General features: G+C 43.5%; 1 protein-coding gene across 1 annotated transcript in view; it reads right to left on the bottom strand.

Moving 5' to 3' along the window:
* LOC146830204 (E3 ubiquitin-protein ligase TRIM39-like) overlaps positions 1 to 4,798 on the bottom strand; it is a 259,126-nt gene extending 254,328 nt beyond the window's left edge. Inside the window, exon 1 of the mRNA XM_085603700.1 lies at positions 4,397 to 4,798. Coding sequence (XP_085459826.1) covers positions 4,397 to 4,798 — 402 coding nt within the window. The remainder of the gene's footprint in view (positions 1 to 4,396) is intronic.
* Between the last annotated feature and the right edge of the window lie 15,259 nt (positions 4,799 to 20,057).

The following is a 20,057-nucleotide window of genomic DNA, read 5'->3' as shown; positions in this document are numbered from 1 at the left end:
TTAATGACTTTTTTAAACATAATGTATCCTTTGTTTCTTCCTCTTCTATTGTTTGGGACTCCTTTAAAGCTTCAGCCAGAGATTTCATTATTTTTTATGTTGCTAAAAAGAAATGTCAACATTCCTATAAAGCAAACAAACTTCTTAAATCTATTAAAGTATTAGAATCCCTATAAACATCAACCAACTCTATAGTGGACCTCAATAATCTAATCAAAGAAAAATGTAAATATAATAAATGATCCACAGAGAGTGCTTCCCCCCTACCTTCTTCAAGGCAGTGCCCGTTACTACGTTGGTCAAAACAAAGCGGGCAAGCTCCTTGCTTCGTATCTCAAAATTAAAAAAGATCGCTCCAATATTGAATATATATTAAATTCTGCCTCTGTCCCCATAACTAAACAGCAAGAGATTCTAGAGGAATTAAAAAAAATACTATACCACCCTTTATACTCTTGAATCTTCTCCAGAATAGATATACAAACTTACCTTGCTTCCATACGAAAGCAATTTCCCTCAGATATTGATTTTTCTCCATTAGAACAAGATATCACCATCAAAGATATTTCTCAGGCTATAAAACTTCTTAAGATGGGGAAAGCACCTGGCCCGGATGGATTCCCTGTGGAATTGTAATCCCATTTTTCCAAAGCCATTCTCCCTTAACTCCTCTCACTGTATTTACATTTTATCTCTTCTAATACATCCTCCGGCACCTTTCAAAATGTTCTAATTTGTTTAATCCCGAAAGAAGGGAAAGATCTTCATTTTTATAAAAATTACAGACCAATATCATTAATCAATTCTGATCATAAAATATTTGCTAAAATTCGTGCTCTTCGATTAGAGCCTTTCTTGGAATCCATCATTTGTAAAGAACAATCTGGCTTTATTAAAGGACGGAATATCTTGGATAATACCCAGACTTTCTTTAATATATTACATAAATCTAATAAATATCCCCATTCACTTGTAGCCATCTCTTTAGATGCAGAGAAAGCTTTTGACCATATGGACTGATCATTTATTTTTCATACTTTATCTTGGTTTGGCTTCGGTCCCAAATTTATTTCTTATATTTCTTTATTATACACCTCACCTAAAGCCTTCGTTTTTGCTAATGGTTCTTTTTCTAACTCATTTACGTTACAGAGAGGAGTTTGCCAAGGATGCCCTCTTTCCCCTCTTCTTTTCATTCTCGCACTAGAACCATTTCTAGCTAAAATTAAACAAAATTCTAACATACATGGACTCCAACATGATAAACTTCATGTTAAAATGAGTGTCTGTGCAGATGAAATTCTATTATTTTTATCCAAACCAGAATACTCCATTCCAGCTTTCATTGCAGAAGTCAATATTTTTTCTTTACTTTGCTGTTACAAACTAAACCATGATAAATGTGAAATCCTACCATTTATTTCTACTAATTTTTCATGGAATTCCCCAAAAATGTAATATTTAGGTCTTTGGTTTGCTTCCTCTGTTAAACAAACACTTTCCCTTAATATGACCCATCTCTTATCTACTTTATCTACTTCTACTTCCAAATGGCACCCTTTATGCTTATCCTGGTGGGGCAGACTTGATACCATTAAATGATGCTTGCTTCCATTATTTTTTACATGATTTCGGCTATCCTTCTTAACCTTCCTGCATACTTCTTCAAAATGATTAATTCTATCTTATCAATATTTTTATGGAACAAGAAAGAACCACGTATGTCTTTAATTAATTTAAAACATCCCAAATCGCAGGGTGGAGTTAATTTCCCAGATTTTCAACTCTACCCTAATGCTTTCCTTCTTAAGAAACTCTCTCAATCCTTAAATGATTCTACTCCTAACCCCTCCCCATTATGGAAAGATCTAGAATATTATTTTTTGTCTCCCTTTTCCCTTGATGAATCCCTCACTTTCACTCATAAATCATGTTTTCTATCTTCACCTATACATAATACTGCTCACAAACAATTTCATTCTTTTATGTTGTCACACCTCTCAGCTAAAGACCGATTTCTTAACTCATCTATTTGGCATAATTACCTTTTCAAAATTAAAAGCAAATCTATTTTCTGGAAAGCCTGGCGAGACATAGATTTATTGTGGATCCATCACTTATACTCAAACCACTCTTTCCTTACTTTTTCTAATGCAAAATTACTATATAAACTACCAAAATCTTTTTCTGGTAAATTTAATTTATTGATTCAACATATAACCAATTCACTACTTTTAATATCCTCTACACCCCCCCCTCATCTCCTCAACGCAATATTCTCCCCATTTTAAGTGTCCAAGCTAATGCCTCATCTATTTACAAATTCCTCAATGCACCCAATGAGCATAGACCTAAAGCTCATATAGAACTCCAATGGGAATCTGACTTCCACTCTTCATGGCCTGTTACACTTTGGGATACATTGTGGTTGAAACTCTGCAAAACCTCAAGATCAGCTAGCACGACACAAACACTTTTGTTCCTATATAATCGCCTTATGTTCACACCAATGTCCTTATCTAAATTTCAACCCTCACTTCCCTCAGTTTGCTGGTCTTGTAATGCTTCTCATGCAGACTTATTCCACATGCTCTTTTCTTGACCTTTTACACATCAGTTCTGGTTGAAAGCATGGTCTCACATTAATACCATGTGTCATACTTGTTTCCACCTTTCCACTGAAGCTATCTTTTTAGGTACATTATCTGATCATTGGCAAACCCTCTCTCATAACATGAACAGTGTGGATTTATTAATTGCAATTGCTTTCCAACAAATAACGAAAAACTGGAAACATTCCACACAACTCTCTTTCCAGTCTTGATGGTATAGTGTATGTTATAACCATCGACGGGATCGTGCCTATGTTTCTCCCAATACAGAGGTCCAAATCTGTTTATTAATATACAGTGGATGTGGTTTTAAATACCGATTCCAAGTCTGCAAATCTATCGACTTATATTAGAAGCATATCGAGGTTTTTCTATATATTTCTCCGAACCAATGTTGGCCTTAAAAGCATTTTGTTTTTGCCCGAAAAGCAATAATTAATATGACTGTATAGAGGTATTTACATCTACCTTGATTTCCAGCTATGCACATGACACATATGGTCGATACACTCCCATCCCATTTGGACTGTTAAGCATCCCTGTACAATTATTGAAGGGTCAAACATTTTTTTATTCAAAGTCCTGAAGATGGTCTAGTGGACACAAGCCTCAATTAGACCCAAACGTCGACAATTACACCTTTTTCTCCTCTATCAATGTATAATTTATTTTAGAAAAGGTGGCCACAATAGTCACTAGGAAGAACATTCATTTGTGTATAATTGAAACTTACGGTCCCATTGTGTTATAAAATGATTTTGTACCCCCTTTTATAAAACCTTTTTTGCAATACTATAAAACGCTTTTCGAAATATACACCAGTGTGTTTATCTTTATATTCCAGGTATGTAAGATTAATACATGTTGAAATGACTGTGAGTGTTATCATTTGATACAAACGTTTAGAGACAAGCAAATTTAGATAGCCTGTCCAGATTGTACGGACAAATTAAGTGAAATATTTACTGAAGTAAATCCCTTGTAGGCACCCTTACCTGCTAATACTACTTGCCCAAGCCGCCACGGGTAGATTGAGTTTCCCATTGTGATTGATATGGTAGGAGTAAGGCACAATAAGTTAATGGTAATATGAGGTGAGGTTCTAGGACTTGAAGATATATCATAAACCATGGAATGTCAGTAAACTGAAAAGAATAACATTTGCTGGAAACAGCAAAAGTTTGTGACGCATAATTTGTATTTTAATGCCGTATAAAAAATTGCTTTGTGGTGCTACAAAATCCACCAAATGCTGGGGGCCTGTTTGATTCTCATTCACTTCAGCCTGCTCCACATGAAATGCTAAAGCCATTCAGCAGCTATTATTCCAACAAAATGTTGCCAGAAGCACCTTACTTATATCCTGACTACAGAAGGTTAGTGCTCTAGTTGTTCATTAAAGCTTTGTGTTGAAGCTGCAGTAGATCACTTGGGAGTCAAGTGATAGACTGCTGCTGGACCTGGAAATACACACCAAAAAAGAATTTGGGAGTCTGACACAAGTTTCCAGAGTAAAAGGCTGACTTTACTAATGTCTGTTATAGTGACTTCGTTGTGTCAACTTTAGAATGAGGGGACACTTATTAAGATGTTTGAGCTGAATTGTGCAATGTACATAACTGGACAGAAAAACAGCAGTTCATTGAAAATGTGTGCGAATGTGTAACAATGCTAAATCTTTAGTAAATAAAAGCAAGTGTGCAAACAATAATACAACTTCATGTTATTTGTAAAGACACTATCCACCGCAAGGGTTAATTGGCACTAACTCAAGTCCCTCTTACCTTGTACGCCTGCTCTGCTTTCTTCACAAGGGTCACACGGTGCTCTCTGTGTGCCTGGGACTCTCTACAGAACACACACAGGAGCTCCCCATCGGTTTCACAGAAGAGCTGCAGACTCTCCCCATGCTCCTCACGCAGACTTCCTGCCGCTATTTGCAGTTCCTTCACCATCTCCACCATGTTTGCTAATCTCTTATTCGGTTTCATTTCTTTTTCTAGGTCAAAGTTCTGCCTGCATTCCGGGCAGGCTTTCTCCAAGTCCTCTTTACTCTTAAATGTGTTAAAGCAGGAAAGACAGAAGTTGTGTCCGCAGTCCAAGGTCACGGGGTCAGTGTACAGCTCCCGGCAGATGGAGCAGGTAGCTTCTTCCTTGAGTCTGACCCTGGGGTCTGCAGCTGCCATGTCTGCAACAAGCTGTGCTAAGCTCCATTCAGTAATAGTTCTCCAAATAGTGCAAAGCACTGTGAACTGTGCATGCCTGGAATGTAGTAGAACCGGATAAACTACAGCCAGCACTTGTAGGCACAGACTACCAGTAAAAAAAAGAAAATGGATTGTTCTGGGCCAAGCCTCTCTGGCTGTGGACAAAGAGTGTTGGCCCTGTGTGTGGTGCAGTGTCCAGTTCCCAGCCCCTCTGGCTGTAGACAAAGAGTGTTGGCCCTGTGTGTGGTGCAGTGTCCAGTTCCCAGCCCCTCTGGCTGTAGACAAAGAGTGTTGGCCCTGTGTGTTGTGCAGTGTCCAGGGCCCAGCCCGTCTGGCTGGACAGAGAGGGTTGGCCCTATGTGTGGTGTAGTGTTCTGGGGCCTACTCTCTGCTTGGGGTTTTTGGTGTTGATCCTATGTGTGGTGGAGTGTTCCAGGGCGCAGCTAGAGGCTGGGGTTTGTGGTGTCGGCCCTGTGTGTGGACCAGTGTTCCAGGGCCCAGCCTATGGTTGGGGTTTGAGGTGTAGGCCCTCTGTATTTTAAAGTGTTCCAGGGCCAATCCTCTGTCTGGGGCTTGTGGTGTTGGCTCTTTGTGTGCTGCTGTGTTCCATGGACCAGCTTCTGGCTGTGGTTTGTGGTGTTGGCCCTGTGTGTGGTGCAGTGTTGCAGGGCCCCGGTTCTGGCTAGGGTTTGTGGTGTTGGCTCTGCGTGTGGTGCAGTGTTCCAGGCCCCAGCCTCTGGCTGGGGTAAGTGGTGTGTGTCCCGGTGTGACCAATTAAGGTTGTGAAGCTCTCCCAAAGCAGCACACCGACAGTGTCTTTCTGTTTTGCTGGTTGATGCTCTCAGTTGTGAGTCCAGCGCGTCCATAACAAGACTACCTGGCACTTAGACTGCTGTTCTAAGAACCATGACAGAAATGTAAATGTTCTGGAGTTTAGTTTATATAGGTGGGTTCGCACTGTGCCCTTGCACAGTTTCTTCAGATAGGTGAGCACTCTACCCTAACAGGCGTGCAAAAGGAAACATTCTGGTGATGGGTAGACACTATGCCCTAGCAGGCACGTAAAGATAACAGTTTCTGTGAGGGACTGATTCTGTTCATAGGACTGTACCCTAGCAGGTGTGTAAGGGGTGGGGGTCTAACAGAGTGTATCTGTTGAGGGTCTAAAAGCAACATAAAAGTGGCCCAAGCTAAACAAAGAGAAGTCTTTTCAGGTGGGGGATGTGGTGTGTAAGGGGTGCAGTTTCTTGAGGCAGGTGAACATGGTGCCCTAGCAGCCGTGTAAAGGGGCAGTTTCTGTGGATAGGTTTGCATGGTTGGCATGGTTTCTCCTGTCTTTTTGGGCTCTGCCTCCTGTATTTTTTTTGTGTGCTGGATTTCATTTTTGCTGGTCTAGATGATCGGTGCACTTTACCACTGCTGATCAGTGCCAAAGTGCAAGTGCTCCCTATGTAAATTGTGCATATGGATTGGTGTTGCCATGATTGGCTTGTTTTGACGTGCTACTAAGTCCCTAGTACAGTGCACTGTGTGGGCCCAGGGCCTGTTAGTCAAATTTTGCTGGTGGACTTGCAGCACTAATTGCGCCACACACACAAGCCTTTTAAAAGGGTCTCAGACCTGCCACTGCAGTGTCCGCGCACAGTTTTTACTGCCATGTCGGCTTGGCAAGAGCACCCACCTGCCAAGCCCTAAACTTCTCTTTCATTACATGTGAGTCACCCCTGTTGTAGGCCCAAGGTACCCCAGTGGGCAGGGTGCAGGGTAAGTAAAAGGTAGGACATGTACTGGTATATGTGATATGTCCTGTTCTTCACTATGAAAAGACTATATGTCCCGTAGGATAGAATAGGAGTTATTTATAACATCTTATAAATATAACTTCCCATTGGGACAAGATAGAAAGTTGTGGATGTGCATTCTATTCAGAGAGCCACTGGGGGTGTTGAGGTGTGTCCAGCCTTACCTGGACGAGTTAGGGCTGGGCTGAATAGACCTGGGCTGCATTTAGAGTAGTGGGAATAGATTTCCTTGCACCTGAATAGGCCTGGTCTGCCTTGGACAATGCTGTCTCCACCTCCTGCCAAGAAGCTGGACCAGAGAGGACAGAGCTGGTTCGGACTGACCTGGGAGACCTTTGCCACAAGAGAACAAAAGAAAATGTGGTATAAATATTGGGGCCCTGACCTCAGAACTTTAGAATACATCTGGACTCAATAAGAACCTCTGCCAAGGAGAAGAGCTAGAGAAGATGTAAGGAGGAGTTCTGCCCCATTGCTGTGTGGATGCTTAGCTGGGTTGGCTTCTGCCAAGGAGAGGTCAATGTCTGAACTGTGCTGTGTATCCTGCTTGAAGAAGATCTCTAATGGCTTGGTGTAGAGCTTGCCTCCTGTTCTGAAGTCTCAGGGACACAAAGACTTCACTTCCTCCGTTGTCTTACACCTGGAAATGCTGCTTCAGTGCCACAGAGGGAAAAAGCAACACTGATGCGTCTAGCGGCTCCACGACCTGCAACAAAGCTATGGGCAACTCTCTTGAAGTGTACGATGCACCACCCCGACTTGCATCCACAGCCCCGAACCCTGCAGATGGCGAGGCCTCTGCCTGCACCAGACCCAAGGGCACCGCTCCTGACCCTCACAATGCACTGCCCCAACTCGCACCACAGCTCAGACTTCCCCGATGCCAGTGCTTCATTATCGCGGAGCCAGTACCTGATGTAGGTGACCTCCCGAATCCATCATCCCCATACCATCGTAAGAAATCGATGCATCGCCGCCAATGCAACGTCACCTCCCTGGCAACAGTAAGGAACCGAAGCCACATGTCCCCAACAACAGTAAGGAACCAACGTTTTGCGTCCCCTGTGGTCATAAGGAAATGCCGCATCACCTCCCTTGCGGTGGGAAGGAACTGGCGCCACCCGGTGCCAATGACTAATCTCCTCTGTGCATTGTCTTTGTTTTCATTGTTTGCCTGGTACTGTTCTTGGGGGTTTGCCTGACCTGCGCATGGCGCAGTCAGCGCTGTACTTTGGGATTTTCATTGGTCATGACATTTTAATAGCCCAGGTGGAGCTATTTGTTCCTACTGGCTTATTGGAATGCCTTCTGTTGGTTGAGACTCAGGGCTATCAAAGTTTCTATCTATTTCTGCTTCTGTGCCTGGTTAGCATGAATTGGATCCAAATACTTGCACAAGAGAAATTGATGCAGGACTGGCATCACAACCCTGTTGTGAGAGTGACAGTCTCGGAACCAACGCATCACCTCCAGATCCCAACGCATTGGAGCAGAGCACTGCCACTGCAGCAATGTGGAAAGATTAACGCATCCCCTCAACTGCGTGGAGAAACCTAGTGCATCACACTACGGAGCCAACGCATCTTGGCGCTTCAGCTATAGAACAGAAGCATTGCTACCACTTTGTGGCAAAAATCAACACTTCAGCTGGACTGGAGGCTCAACATCGACACACTGCTCATCTGCATCCCGCATCTCGCTGTTGCAACAGGGTTCAAGGTACTCGGTTCACCGGGCTTGCATGGCTCCTGTCCCCGGTCAGCCTAAACTGTTGACTTTGCCCCGGTCCAGCGCAACCAGATAACCCCCATAGGCGCTTATTGCTTTGAAGTGCTAGAAACACTTTTATTCTTTAAAAATTCATAACTCAACTTCTACTTATTGGATTTTTGTTATTTTGGTCTATGTGCATAAGGCGGTGTTTTTTTACATGACTTTTCAGTGTGTCAAGCCTGGACCTCCCATAGGAAATCACTGTGTTACATCATACCTAGGCTTTCCTAGTTTCAGTTTCTATTTTTGGTAAATTCTGGTGGGGTTTTTTCAGTGTTTTCAAGTCATTTCAATACCTTAAAAAAAAAGTGGTTACCAGTGGTTACACATTTTTACGCTATTAAAAACTACAGAAACTGTGATTTTCTGGTGTTTATTGAACTTTTGGCTTTTATTATTGCTTGCTTTCTGCACTGATAGCGCATGGTATATAGACAGTGAAAGTATAGTGTATATGAGCTCCAAATAGATTTTTGCAAATTAAACTTATTGTATTACACCATACAATACTTCTTCAGTGAGTCTTTGGTCATGTGCGCTCGCTCTTTCTTTCCCATGTAAACGTCTGTGAAAAGGCCCTCTAAACATTGACACTTGAGATGGGCAACGCCAAAACTGCCAGTACACAACTTGTTAACTCTGGCCACTGACATAGCTTTCCATGTCAATACTGGTTCACTTGAAGACTGCGATTCTCAGGGCAGGTTCTACAGAATTTGCGCTGCTCTGGGTGCTTATGCCCTCAGAGTTTTTGAAGCGGTCAAAAATGAAGCAACACTTTTGAAATTACAGAGGAAATTCTCCTTTACGGAAGGGAACAGAGTACCACAGTGAGGTTTCATTGACTCCATATCCCATTGCGGTGAAGGGACATTTCTTTGCATCATTGCAAGACATTTCTCATACATTGTAAAATAAAAGTTCCTGAATTGCTCTTCACCATTGCTTTGCTTACCAAGTGGCAAGCACTCTAACATGGAACATGTTGCAGTGCCAAAGTACCTAAAGGTGTCGCCCAGCCTACTCTCAAGGAGATGTTTCACATCTACACCAATTATGCTGAACACTTGGCAGACAAGGGTGTTTTCAGACTCTAGTTTTTTTATTACGTCCATTACAGCAGTTATGTTTTCCTGTAAAAATCTAAGAATGCAGTAGAGTGTACTTTTTTCACCTTACTATCAATATGTGACCAAAGATCCTTACATTTATTGCCTTTGGCATCATCACTCAGCAAAAATTCAGTAAACGGTTGCCACATGGATGATATAGCATTTATAGCTCCTTGGACTGAGAACCATCAGCTAAGGGACACAGTTGGGATGACTCTTTCTTCGATGCCACATAAAGCACAAAATGATAAATATTTGCATTTTAGTTCCCGTGCATAAGAAAGCAGTGCACCAGAATGGACTAAAAAATCAATAGCATTCCTCATTTACTCTGAAGATTGTGAAGATGCTTTCAGCATACCATCTAACAAGTGGCAAGGATCTCTCACAGGGTAGCACTTCAGCTCAGGTTTCAATTTTGAAAAGTCATCACACAACATTTTCATATACGTAGCTGAATCACTGCAAATACAAACAATATCACTCCTATCTTTGTTGAACTTGGAAATAACCCTTTTTGCAGAGCATTCCAAGTGACACTGCATTCCATGTTTTTCAAAAGTCTGGTGTCATGTTTTAACCACTATCCCAGATGCTTGGTGATAGCGCTCTTTTCACATATACCTTGCATTAAATGTTTAAAGCCTGGGATGTTGGAATTTCACCTACTATCAATACTGACTCACTAGAAACTGGGGGCTGATATATTAAGGGTTTTTACCCATTCTCTGTGGGTAAATGTGATGACACATATTAGGAAAGATTCTTATGAAACCAGCCATTTAACCTATCAGTGAAAGAATCAAACACAGCCAAAATATTAAATATGATTTTGATATTTCCTGATTCTCTACAGTTTATAAAATAATTAAACAAGACCTAAAACATGCTTCTAAACCCTGCATCTTTAGACCAAAGACCACAAAACTGAAAAATAGAAAAGGAAGAAGAAACAATATTTTAGTGGCATCCCTAAACAACAAACCTCAAGCAGAATAATGATAGCTCAGACTTTCTTACTGCTAGCTTGTATAACAAAGTTACATTGTATTGGCCCCTTCAGGAAGAAAAAAATGACTCTTTCACTCTCTTTTTCCTTTCTTTGAATAGCATTTAGTTTGTGATTGTACAGGTTTTTTTCAGTGTTTATATGTTTTCACTGGTGAGGGCTATTTCTCTTTCAGTGGGGTTTTATCAGCTATTATAGGTTTAAACCTAAAACCGGACAGCCGAATCATACCACATTATAGTTCTTAACTTACGTTTTGGAGCAGCTACAGAAATTGTTCAATAATTCACCTAACGTTCAGGACAGATTTAATATGATTATTGTAGAAATGGCACTTTTAGAAATTTGTCATTTCTCTGCCTAAGGCAAAATGAGCCTTTCCGCCTGCCCCCAATGTCACATGACTGTTGATGCCTCCCCCATGGTGAGATGTGTATCGCTCCCAGACAGTGGACAATGGGATTGGGTATGGGATCGTGTTTTTTCTCCCTTGAGCAGGATGGCCTGGGGGGAAATTCCCAGCCCAGCTTCAAAGGATGCCTACCTGTCACTGGCAGATATAGCTCACACCTAGACCTGCATCCTTTTTGTCTTGCTGGTCAGCTTGGCTCCAAACTAGTTTGGAGTGACCACAAGGAAGGGTTTGCCCACCAACAGAGCCATGCTTCTGGGTGGGCACAGGTAGCTCTGACCAGCGAAAGAAAGGTTTTTCCATGTTGAATTTAGGTTGAAAGGATGACTGTAGGATAGTGGATAGTGTACAGTGAAACACACTAGAAGCACTGCAAATGTGGGTGGGTCACCCCAGGGACCTTTTACCCCGTAGTTCAGGCACCGCCCAGTGCCAGACTGTGGGTGGGGTTTAACAGAGAAAAATTCCTCCAAGACCATCAATCCAATCTTTTGTTAATTGAAGAAACCAAAATATTGTTTCTCCAAATGTCTATGACCTGACTAGTTGTTATTTGAAATTTTCAGCAAAGATGTACACTCAGGTATATCACTCCATCCTGAGTGTACATCTTTGCTGTACTGTGAGGAATGTGGACTGGGAAGCTTCGCTGAATCTGTGTGGGCTGCTTCAACTAAGAGAGAGCTGCCGTCGCTGAGAGCCCACCTGAACTTGAACCTCCAGAACCTTTGTTGAATCTGTGTGGGCCGCCGCAGCTGAGAGAGAGCTGCCGCCGCTGAGAGCCCACCTGAATTTGAACCTTCGCTGAATCTGTGTGGGCCGCTGCAGCTAGGAGTGAGCTGTAGCCACTGAGTGCCTACCGTTGTGCCTACCTGGTCGAGACCATCCTTCATTCTGTGGGCCGCCGCAGCTAAGAGAGAGCTGCTGCGGCTGAGCGCCAGCACCTTTGCCAACGTTGCCTCATCGTGATTTGTCCTGTGGGCCGTCGCAGCTAAGGGAGAGCTGCTGCCGCTGTGTGCCCACATCTTGTTCACCATTGTCGAGGATTGTCACTATCGTCTCGTGGGCCTCCGCAGCTAAGAGAGAGCTGCTGCTGCTGTGAGCCCACCACGGAGCTGCAAGATGAGAGTCACCGCCACCACCACCACAGGCCGCAGCGTGCTGCTGCCACTGAGAGCCCGCCTGTCCCTGAGTGCCCAAATCATTGTGGGTGCATGCTGCGGACACCTGCAGCCGAGAGTTGTGGTCGCTGGGAGTCCGCCTGTCTCCGTCTCCGCTTCTTCAAGAAGCTTTGTGCTGTGTCCCCTTTCAATGGCAGGTATCTGGTGCGCAACGGGTTGCTTAGGCCCCGGCCTTGAACTCAGTCAGTGTCACGTTCTGGTGAATACGTTATTGCCTTTTTGAGTCCCTAGTGGTTTACGCGCATTGTAGCTTGTTAAAACGCTTGGAGAGTCTTGAGTTAAACCTTAGGTAAAGATATTATTTTTCTATACCTACTTGAGTTGTGTCCTTTTGTGGTGTCGTTACTGCCTTATTGTGCATGGTCATAAATGCTGCAAACACTGCCTCTGAGCAGGCCTGACTGCTCGTGCTCCATTACCACAGGGTTGAGCAACAGTTGTCAAAGGGTGTAGCCACCTTGCCCTGACTTAGGAAGAAGGATCCCTATTTGGACGTTGGTACCAGCCATTGCCAACTAGAGACCCCCATTTCTAACAGAAACTTTTTGTCAAATTTCTGCTGAAGAATTGCCAGAGGCTGGGACCACCATTAAAGCTGGAGCCATCAATGTTAAATCGCTGGTCGACCGCTGTTTTGACTCACTGAAGGAGATCTGTGTTCCAGAAAAGTTTCTACGTCAGAATATAGAGGGCTTCATCAGGGCCCATGTCGAGCAGCACCGACTTCAGACTCCACCGACTCACAGAATTTCAGTTGTCATCAAAAATAGCACCAGGACCCCACTCTTCAGCAACCCACCATCATTGAGCCCTGCTTCGATCCAAGTAGCAGATTGCCCCTAGACTGACTCATCAAAAAGCACTTTTTCTTCATAAATGTTTCTAAGACAGAAGATAAACTTTCCACCGGGACAAACCTGTTCCTTGTATCTGAATTGCACTCTATTGTGGTCAGTCTTAACTTTTTACTTTGACCGGGTCTAGTTCCCAGATCATAGCAGTTGGTGCTTCAAACTTTGAAAATTCATATCTCTGGTTCTAATTATTGACTAAAAATTCATATCTCCTATGGATGTTTATCATGTTGCTGTCATTTTATTTATTAAACATTAGCCTACTTTTCTAAATTGGTTTGAGATGTTTTCTGTGATGTGTTTTAACTTTATTACTGTTTGAGTACTGCATAAATACTTTACACATTGCCTCTAAGTTAAACCTGACTGCTTTGTGCCAACCTACCAGCGGGTTAAGCAAAGGTTTATTTATTGGCATTTACCCTGACAAGGATTGTAATTATTATTTCAACTGGGTTCTCAACCCCTTCAACAAAAAATCCAGTTTCTTAGACCTACTCTTGATCATTGTGACACACCCCTTTTTCCACTGGCAGTCTCTAATTACTTACTAGTACTCTTCATTACACTGTGTCCTTCACCTGCTCCCAGTCCTGCTCTTCTTTAACTCAATCAGGGCCAATCCAGCCTCCTTGTGGTGAGTGGGATGACTTACTTGGAACCTTCATTTGTCTGAGTCCTTTAATTCTCGTCCCAATCCTGGACTATCCCAACCTCCCTGTGGCAGCTTGTGATTATGTTTTGGTGATCTTCATTATTTTAAGTCGTACAGTCCTTATCCCTCATCCCAGTCCCGCCCCTCCCATCCTTCCTGTTATGATTAGTTAATACTTATGAGTAGTTTTCATTACATTGAGTCCATGTAGTAGTTAATATGTTTAGTACCTGGTAATTTGTGTAACTGAGGTCTATGGCCCCCAATGCCATCGAATGTTTTGTTTTAGTATGTGGTGGTTTGCTCATTACCTACCTCCATTGAACTTCATACTGGGTCTCTAATTCCAGGATTGTGTGGTGGAGTTCCTACATGTTCTGATTCGACATAATGAGTTGGCCTAATGGTTAGGGCGCTCAACCTCAAACATGGGGGAACTGGGTTCGAGTCTCGGTAACGACGCTAAACATCCTGTGATTCTGGGCAAATCACTTAATCTCCCCGTACCTAACAAAAAAAAAAAAAATGAATGTGTGTCCTCATGTAACGTAACTGGTGCTATGTAAAGCGCTCTGATACCTGATTGGATTTGGGTCAAGTTCGCGCTATATAAAACTCTGCTAAAAAAAAAAAAATGATGGGATATGAACCCACGTGTGCCATGCACAAAGAATTAGCAATCCTTCTCTCCTTATCTGATGAGGTAGGTAGTTTCATATGTCATGAATGAGTGGCCCAGAGAAACAAGTGTGGAGGGTGAGTGGAAAGTCATTTGTTACAATTCTTGTAAACTGTTATTGTGTTTAAACTTGTTACTCCTCCCCTTCAACCTATTGAGTTATCTTCTAGTGTTCAGTAGTTCCTCCTAATCTGTTGGATCTGCGCATTGTTTGGAGAACATATACTAAGGGCCTGGCATCAAGATTGATTCCGGACAACCCCGCAGGATATGTTGGCGTATTGACTAGCTAGCTCACAGTGCCACCGTAAGCCTCCCTAACCTACCAGGGAGGGAATGGTTTTCTAGCAAACACTGAACATGACGACCCTGATCTCTCTGGGATTGTGGAAACAGTACAGAAACGTTCGCTCAGTCACTCAGGCTTACTTATTGTCGGAGAAATATACAGCCGATACACAGTGTGTTGTTTTCAATAATATTTATTGAACCAACGTTATTCTTGCGTAAACTACCTGTGCTGCAATGATTAGTAGACAGAAGCAGATAAACGTGATTACAAGCACCCAAAGCATAAATAGTAGATACAGTTCAACTATGGTGCTGAGAATATATTTGTATGCAGGCATATAAACAAGACAGTAATCTAGTGTACTCCTACTATGCAAACCATACTCTTAAGTGTGCCTAGAGTGTTTGTAGGTGTAGAGCTAAGAACCCCCCCAAGGGTTGATCCAACCCCATTACCTGATGGGATAGAGTGAAGGACTCCGTCTTGGTCATGAACTGGACAACCCTCCGAAGATGTCAGACCGCTGTGTGGTGTTTTTTTTTACATGCAAGGACCCTTGGTGTCAGCGGAAGTACCTCCTCTGCTAATCTATTGGGATGCTCATCTTTTATAATGGAAAGAAGCCTTGCTATGTACGCATAAATTAGTGATGTTATGGAAATGTAGATAGCCCTGTTGCCCAGTGGATCAAGATGGTGGCGACATTTGTACATAGTGCGAAATGAGACCATGAGCATGATGTTCAGGGCGTTGTGATAATGTTGTGTGAAGCTAGATGTAAAAATAAGTTTCAGAGAAACTGATCCAACATTGTCATGGATGCAAATATGTGCAAAAGGTCACAGCTGGAAATGTTATTTGTGAGGACATCAGCTGAAACTCTGCTCAGAAGCCGGCAGCCGTGCAATTAAACATCGGTGCACGGAATATCTAGGCTGCTAGTCTTAAATCCACCTCACACCTCTTTAATCCCCTACCAGACACTCCCTGACTCCCTTTTTGTCTTGCTTCATCTTTCCAATCTGTGGCACTTATTTATAAGCCCCATCGCCGCTAGTGTATCACTTTTTTTGATGCACCGACGGCGCAGTGTGCCTGCCCATATTTACAAGGCCACGTAGCGCCACCCTGCATGGCTTTTCATGGCCTTGTAAATATGACCCCCTTTCACGCATTACTCTGCGTTAAAAGGTCGTTCCATGGGTGTTTCTGCTGTGGGTGTTCCCACACAACAGCCATGGAATCTGACTACATTCTGCAGCAAACATAAAAAGAGGAAAACATCTCTCAAGAAAACAATCACCCCTACAACGCAGCCCATAGTGTGCCAGAGCAGAAGAAAAGAACAGGGATGCACAGTATCTCATAGATACAGCTTATCCCTGCTCTTTTCTTTTGTTGCAGGACAGTGCAGCAAGATTCCTTGCTTTGCTGCAGTGCTGCCATGCTGCCCTGCATCAAAACGTCGCAAATTAGACTTTGTGTGTTTTTCACTCTCTTGCATAGTAAATATCTAATGCAGAAAAAGAAGTGCAGATCCCATGAAAGAAGTGATAGTTACCCCCACCGCTACCCTTGGCTCATACTAAGCACTGCTAAACCATCTCCTCTCTTGTCCCACTTCTGTCTCTTTGATTCCGAGATCCTAGGGGAGCAGCTCTGTTGATTCATTCCATACTAGATCCCACCAATTAACCCTCCTCCAATTTACAACTGGAAGGACGGCAGCAGTGTGGTTAAGAGGAACAGCCTAATACAGGTGGTCACTACATACAGGTCTACTCAGCCACCTGTCCATCCATCCCAGAGGCTCCAAGCATTGATGAACACCAATAAGGATAGGCTGTGGGCTTCAAACTGAGAGAATGTCCTAAAGGAAGTGCTTATTCATTTTCCCCTAGGAGGCAGAAGCACATCCAGAGATAGAAGGTGTTAGACCGGTCAGCCTTAGGGTGGTCTTCCCCCAGACTTTGTGCCTTCTCCTCTCCTTTTTTTCTGAATATCTTTTTCTTGGCCTTACGACTTTTTTGTCAACGATATGTTTATTAGCATTGTGTCACATATTGCAATACAAACTGACAAATGGTACATTAAAATAAGTGCAGAAGGCTTGGCATTTTAAGAAGACCAAAAAGTGATGTTCGCTACTAGCCACATATCCCCCCAAAGAGACCTATAAGAATAAGTACAGCTTCTTTAAATGCAAGGGCAGGGAGTAAACTTATACTGAAGTAAAACATACCACTCATCCGTCTTTCTTTTGTGACGGTGTTAATCCAAATCCTTCCAATGCTGAAGGTGTTCTTCAAAGGGAGAAATTCCCTAATATAGAACTCCCAGGATATGTGGAAAGAAAAAAGAAATTCCCCCCTCCCACCTACCCCGGTACTAGTGGCGGATACTAGTGGCGGATATCCAACTACAACGTGTTTTCGAGTCATAGTATCCTCAAGTAGGTTAAAATTGAAAAAGATACATATCTCTGACTGATGCAGGGCAGATTGCTAACGGTATTCCCCTTGTAAGGAAGCCAACCAATGGACCCAATCTATATTCAAAGTTTTTAAAATCATCTCTGAATATATCGGCCATCCTTTCAAGGCATAGTAATTTCCAAAGCCTGCAGTGCCATAATGAAATAGCGGGGTCCTCCTTCTTCTTCCATGCGGCCACTATCGCTACCTTCGCAGCCCCAATGCACGTCCACATAATGACCTTGTCTGCCTTGGTTTGATGTTTGAGTGAGGGGTCACGAAGGCCCAGGAGAATTTCTGCCATAGTGGTCAGAATAGGGTACCCCAACATATATGTAATTTGTGCGGGAATTTCTTCCCAAAAGGGTCGTATCACAGGGCAATCCCACCAAATATTGTTGCAAATCACCCAATAGTCCACAGCCCCATCAACACATATCTGATGAATTTGGGAATCGTTTTTTGATCTTAGCAGGGAACAGGTACAAGTCCATCATGGTTTCTAGGTGGGCTTCCCGCAGCTCTATAGAATGATTGAATTTCGTGATGTCCGACCATAGCCCCGACCATTCCCTGTCTTGGATTTTGTGATGTAAAATTCCCTCCCACATGGTCATATAGCGGGGTCTCGGAGTGTGTATAGAAGTAAGAAGATAGTTATACAGGTATGAGATCACTCCTTTCATAGAATCTACAGTCTGTACGTAGGTTCCAAATCTCGTAAGCGGGCGAGTGGCTGCTTCGTGAATGTGAGGTGTGAGAGCCCAGTGTTTCAGTTGAAGACAGTGAAAATGTTCGGTAGGCTCCAACCCATAATCCCTCCTGCAGTTGTCAAAAATGAGAAAATCGTAATTATGGAAGAGGTGTGTCAGCGCTCTACAGCCCCCCTCCCTCCACTGGTCAAAGGGTCCCTCTGGAGGACAGGCCGGGTTAAAGTGGATTGGTGTATATGGCGATGGAAATGTGGTCCACTAGTCATTGCTTGATATAGAGTCCCATACTTTTAAGGTAGTCTGGATTGGTGTGCTGAGGTAGGCATTCTCAGGTCTCTCTCTCCTGGGTCTCCATATGAGGTCCCAGATCATCCTCCCCGCAATAGCTCTATCCATATGGAGCCAGTGTTTCTCCGATTCCCTCTTGGCCCATTCTGTCACCACCCGCAGCTGAGCTGCTTTATAATAAAGACCAAAGTCTGGGTGGCCCACTCCCCCCGCCCTTTTTGGCCTCCTCAGGATTGAGAAGGAGAAAGATACTCGCCCACCTTGCCGTATGAACCATAGAACCATGGATCTTATTTTATGGAGAAAGTCTTTGTCGAGTTCAATGGGGAGTGCCTGAAAGAGGTACAAGAGTTTAGGAAGCACTGTCATTTTAACCGCATGTATGCGGCCTAGCCAAGATATAAAGAGTGGTTTCCAACGTACAAGGTCCGCCTGGAGTCGCAAGTGGGAGGGTGGGAAGTTAGCTCTATAAAGCCCCTCCACCCGTGATGTCAATTGAACCCCCAAGTATTGGAGAGGGCAGGAAGTCCACTGTAGTTGAGTGCATGTCTGAAGTTCCCTGACTTCGTCGTCCGGGATTGTGAGATTAAGTATATAGGATTTGTCTGTATTAAACTTGAAGCCTGTTACCGCTTCAAAGCGTGTCAATTCTGTTTGAAGTGTGGGAAGAGAGGTGGCCGGGTCAGTAAGCGACAGGAGCACATCGTCCGCAAAAAGCGATATCTTATGCATATCCCCACTAAAAGGAATGGCCTTTATCTCTGGGGCTGCGGGAATGGCCATGGCCAGTGGCTCGATACTGAGGGCGAACAGTAGAGTTGACAATGGGCACCCATGGTGGGTACCCCTAGTCGGGGGGAAGGGAGTCGATAAAATCCTATTCACCTGTACTCTAGAGCGAGGTTGGAAATAATTAGCCTGAATCATATTAATAAATTTATCAGCAAACCCAAAGTGTACGAGTGTGTTAAAAAGGAATGTCCAATCCACTCTGTCAAATATCTTCTTGGCATCCAACCCAACCAGTACTGCTGGGATCTGTCTCCTGTTAGCTTTCTCAATTAGGTGGATTATGCGTCTAGTGTTGTCATGAGTCTGGCGGCCTTTAATAAATCCAGACTGATTGGGGCAGATGAGATCTGGCATAAAGTTATTCAGTCGGGCCGTGAGAATAGCTGAGTATAATTTCGCATCTAGATTGAGAAGTGCGATAGGACGATATGAAGCACACATCTGTGGGTTCTTCGCTATGGAATAACTGTGGTCACAGCTTCGTCATCTAGGAGGTGACCTCACCCGTCTCTGCCATTGTATTAAAAAGGTGGGTGAGATTGGGTAGAAAGTCTGGGGCGCAGGTTTTGTAGAATTGGGCCGTAAACCCGTCGGGCCGGGGGCTTATTATCGTTTGAGGGATTTGATGGCTGAGGCCACCTCCCCCGATGTTATAGGAGCCATAAGTTTGTCATTCCAATCTTGTGAGACTTGGGGGAACTGTAGGGTCCGTAAGTAGCTACGTTGTGCGTCTGTGTCCCATGATTCCCCCGTATATAGGGTTCCATGAAAGGAGCCAAAAATATCGGCCTTTTCTGCGTCTTTATGAGTCAGCCCTCCCCGCCCGTCATGTATGCCGCCTATGTATTCCCGTTCCCGCTTTTCCTTCAGCTGTCGAGCTAAGTGTTTACCAATCTTTTTCCCCTGGGAATAGGAAAGCTGACGGAGCTTAAGGAGAGTGTGTTCTGCCCTATTGTTGTAAATGGCTCTAAGTTTCCCCCTCAATGTGGTGAGCGTGTGAAGAAATTCTCTAGTGGGTTTGTTTTCATGGGTCGTTTCCACTAATGTCAATTTGGATTCCAGATCTACTATTTCCTTGGTCCGTTGTTTATTCAAGGTGGTGTTAAGCGCAATACACCGTCCTCTAAAAAGCGCTTTAAAGGCGTCCCAGTTATTGAATACGGAGGTATCTGCGAGTACATTCCTGGTAAAAAAAAATCTGT

Source organism: Triturus cristatus, chromosome 5_1 (genome assembly GCF_964204655.1).
Source record: "Triturus cristatus chromosome 5_1, aTriCri1.1, whole genome shotgun sequence".
Taxonomy (NCBI): Eukaryota; Metazoa; Chordata; class Amphibia; order Caudata; family Salamandridae; genus Triturus; species Triturus cristatus.
The sequence above is the reverse complement of the archived record's forward strand: the minus strand, read 5'-3'. Positions and strand labels throughout refer to the sequence as shown.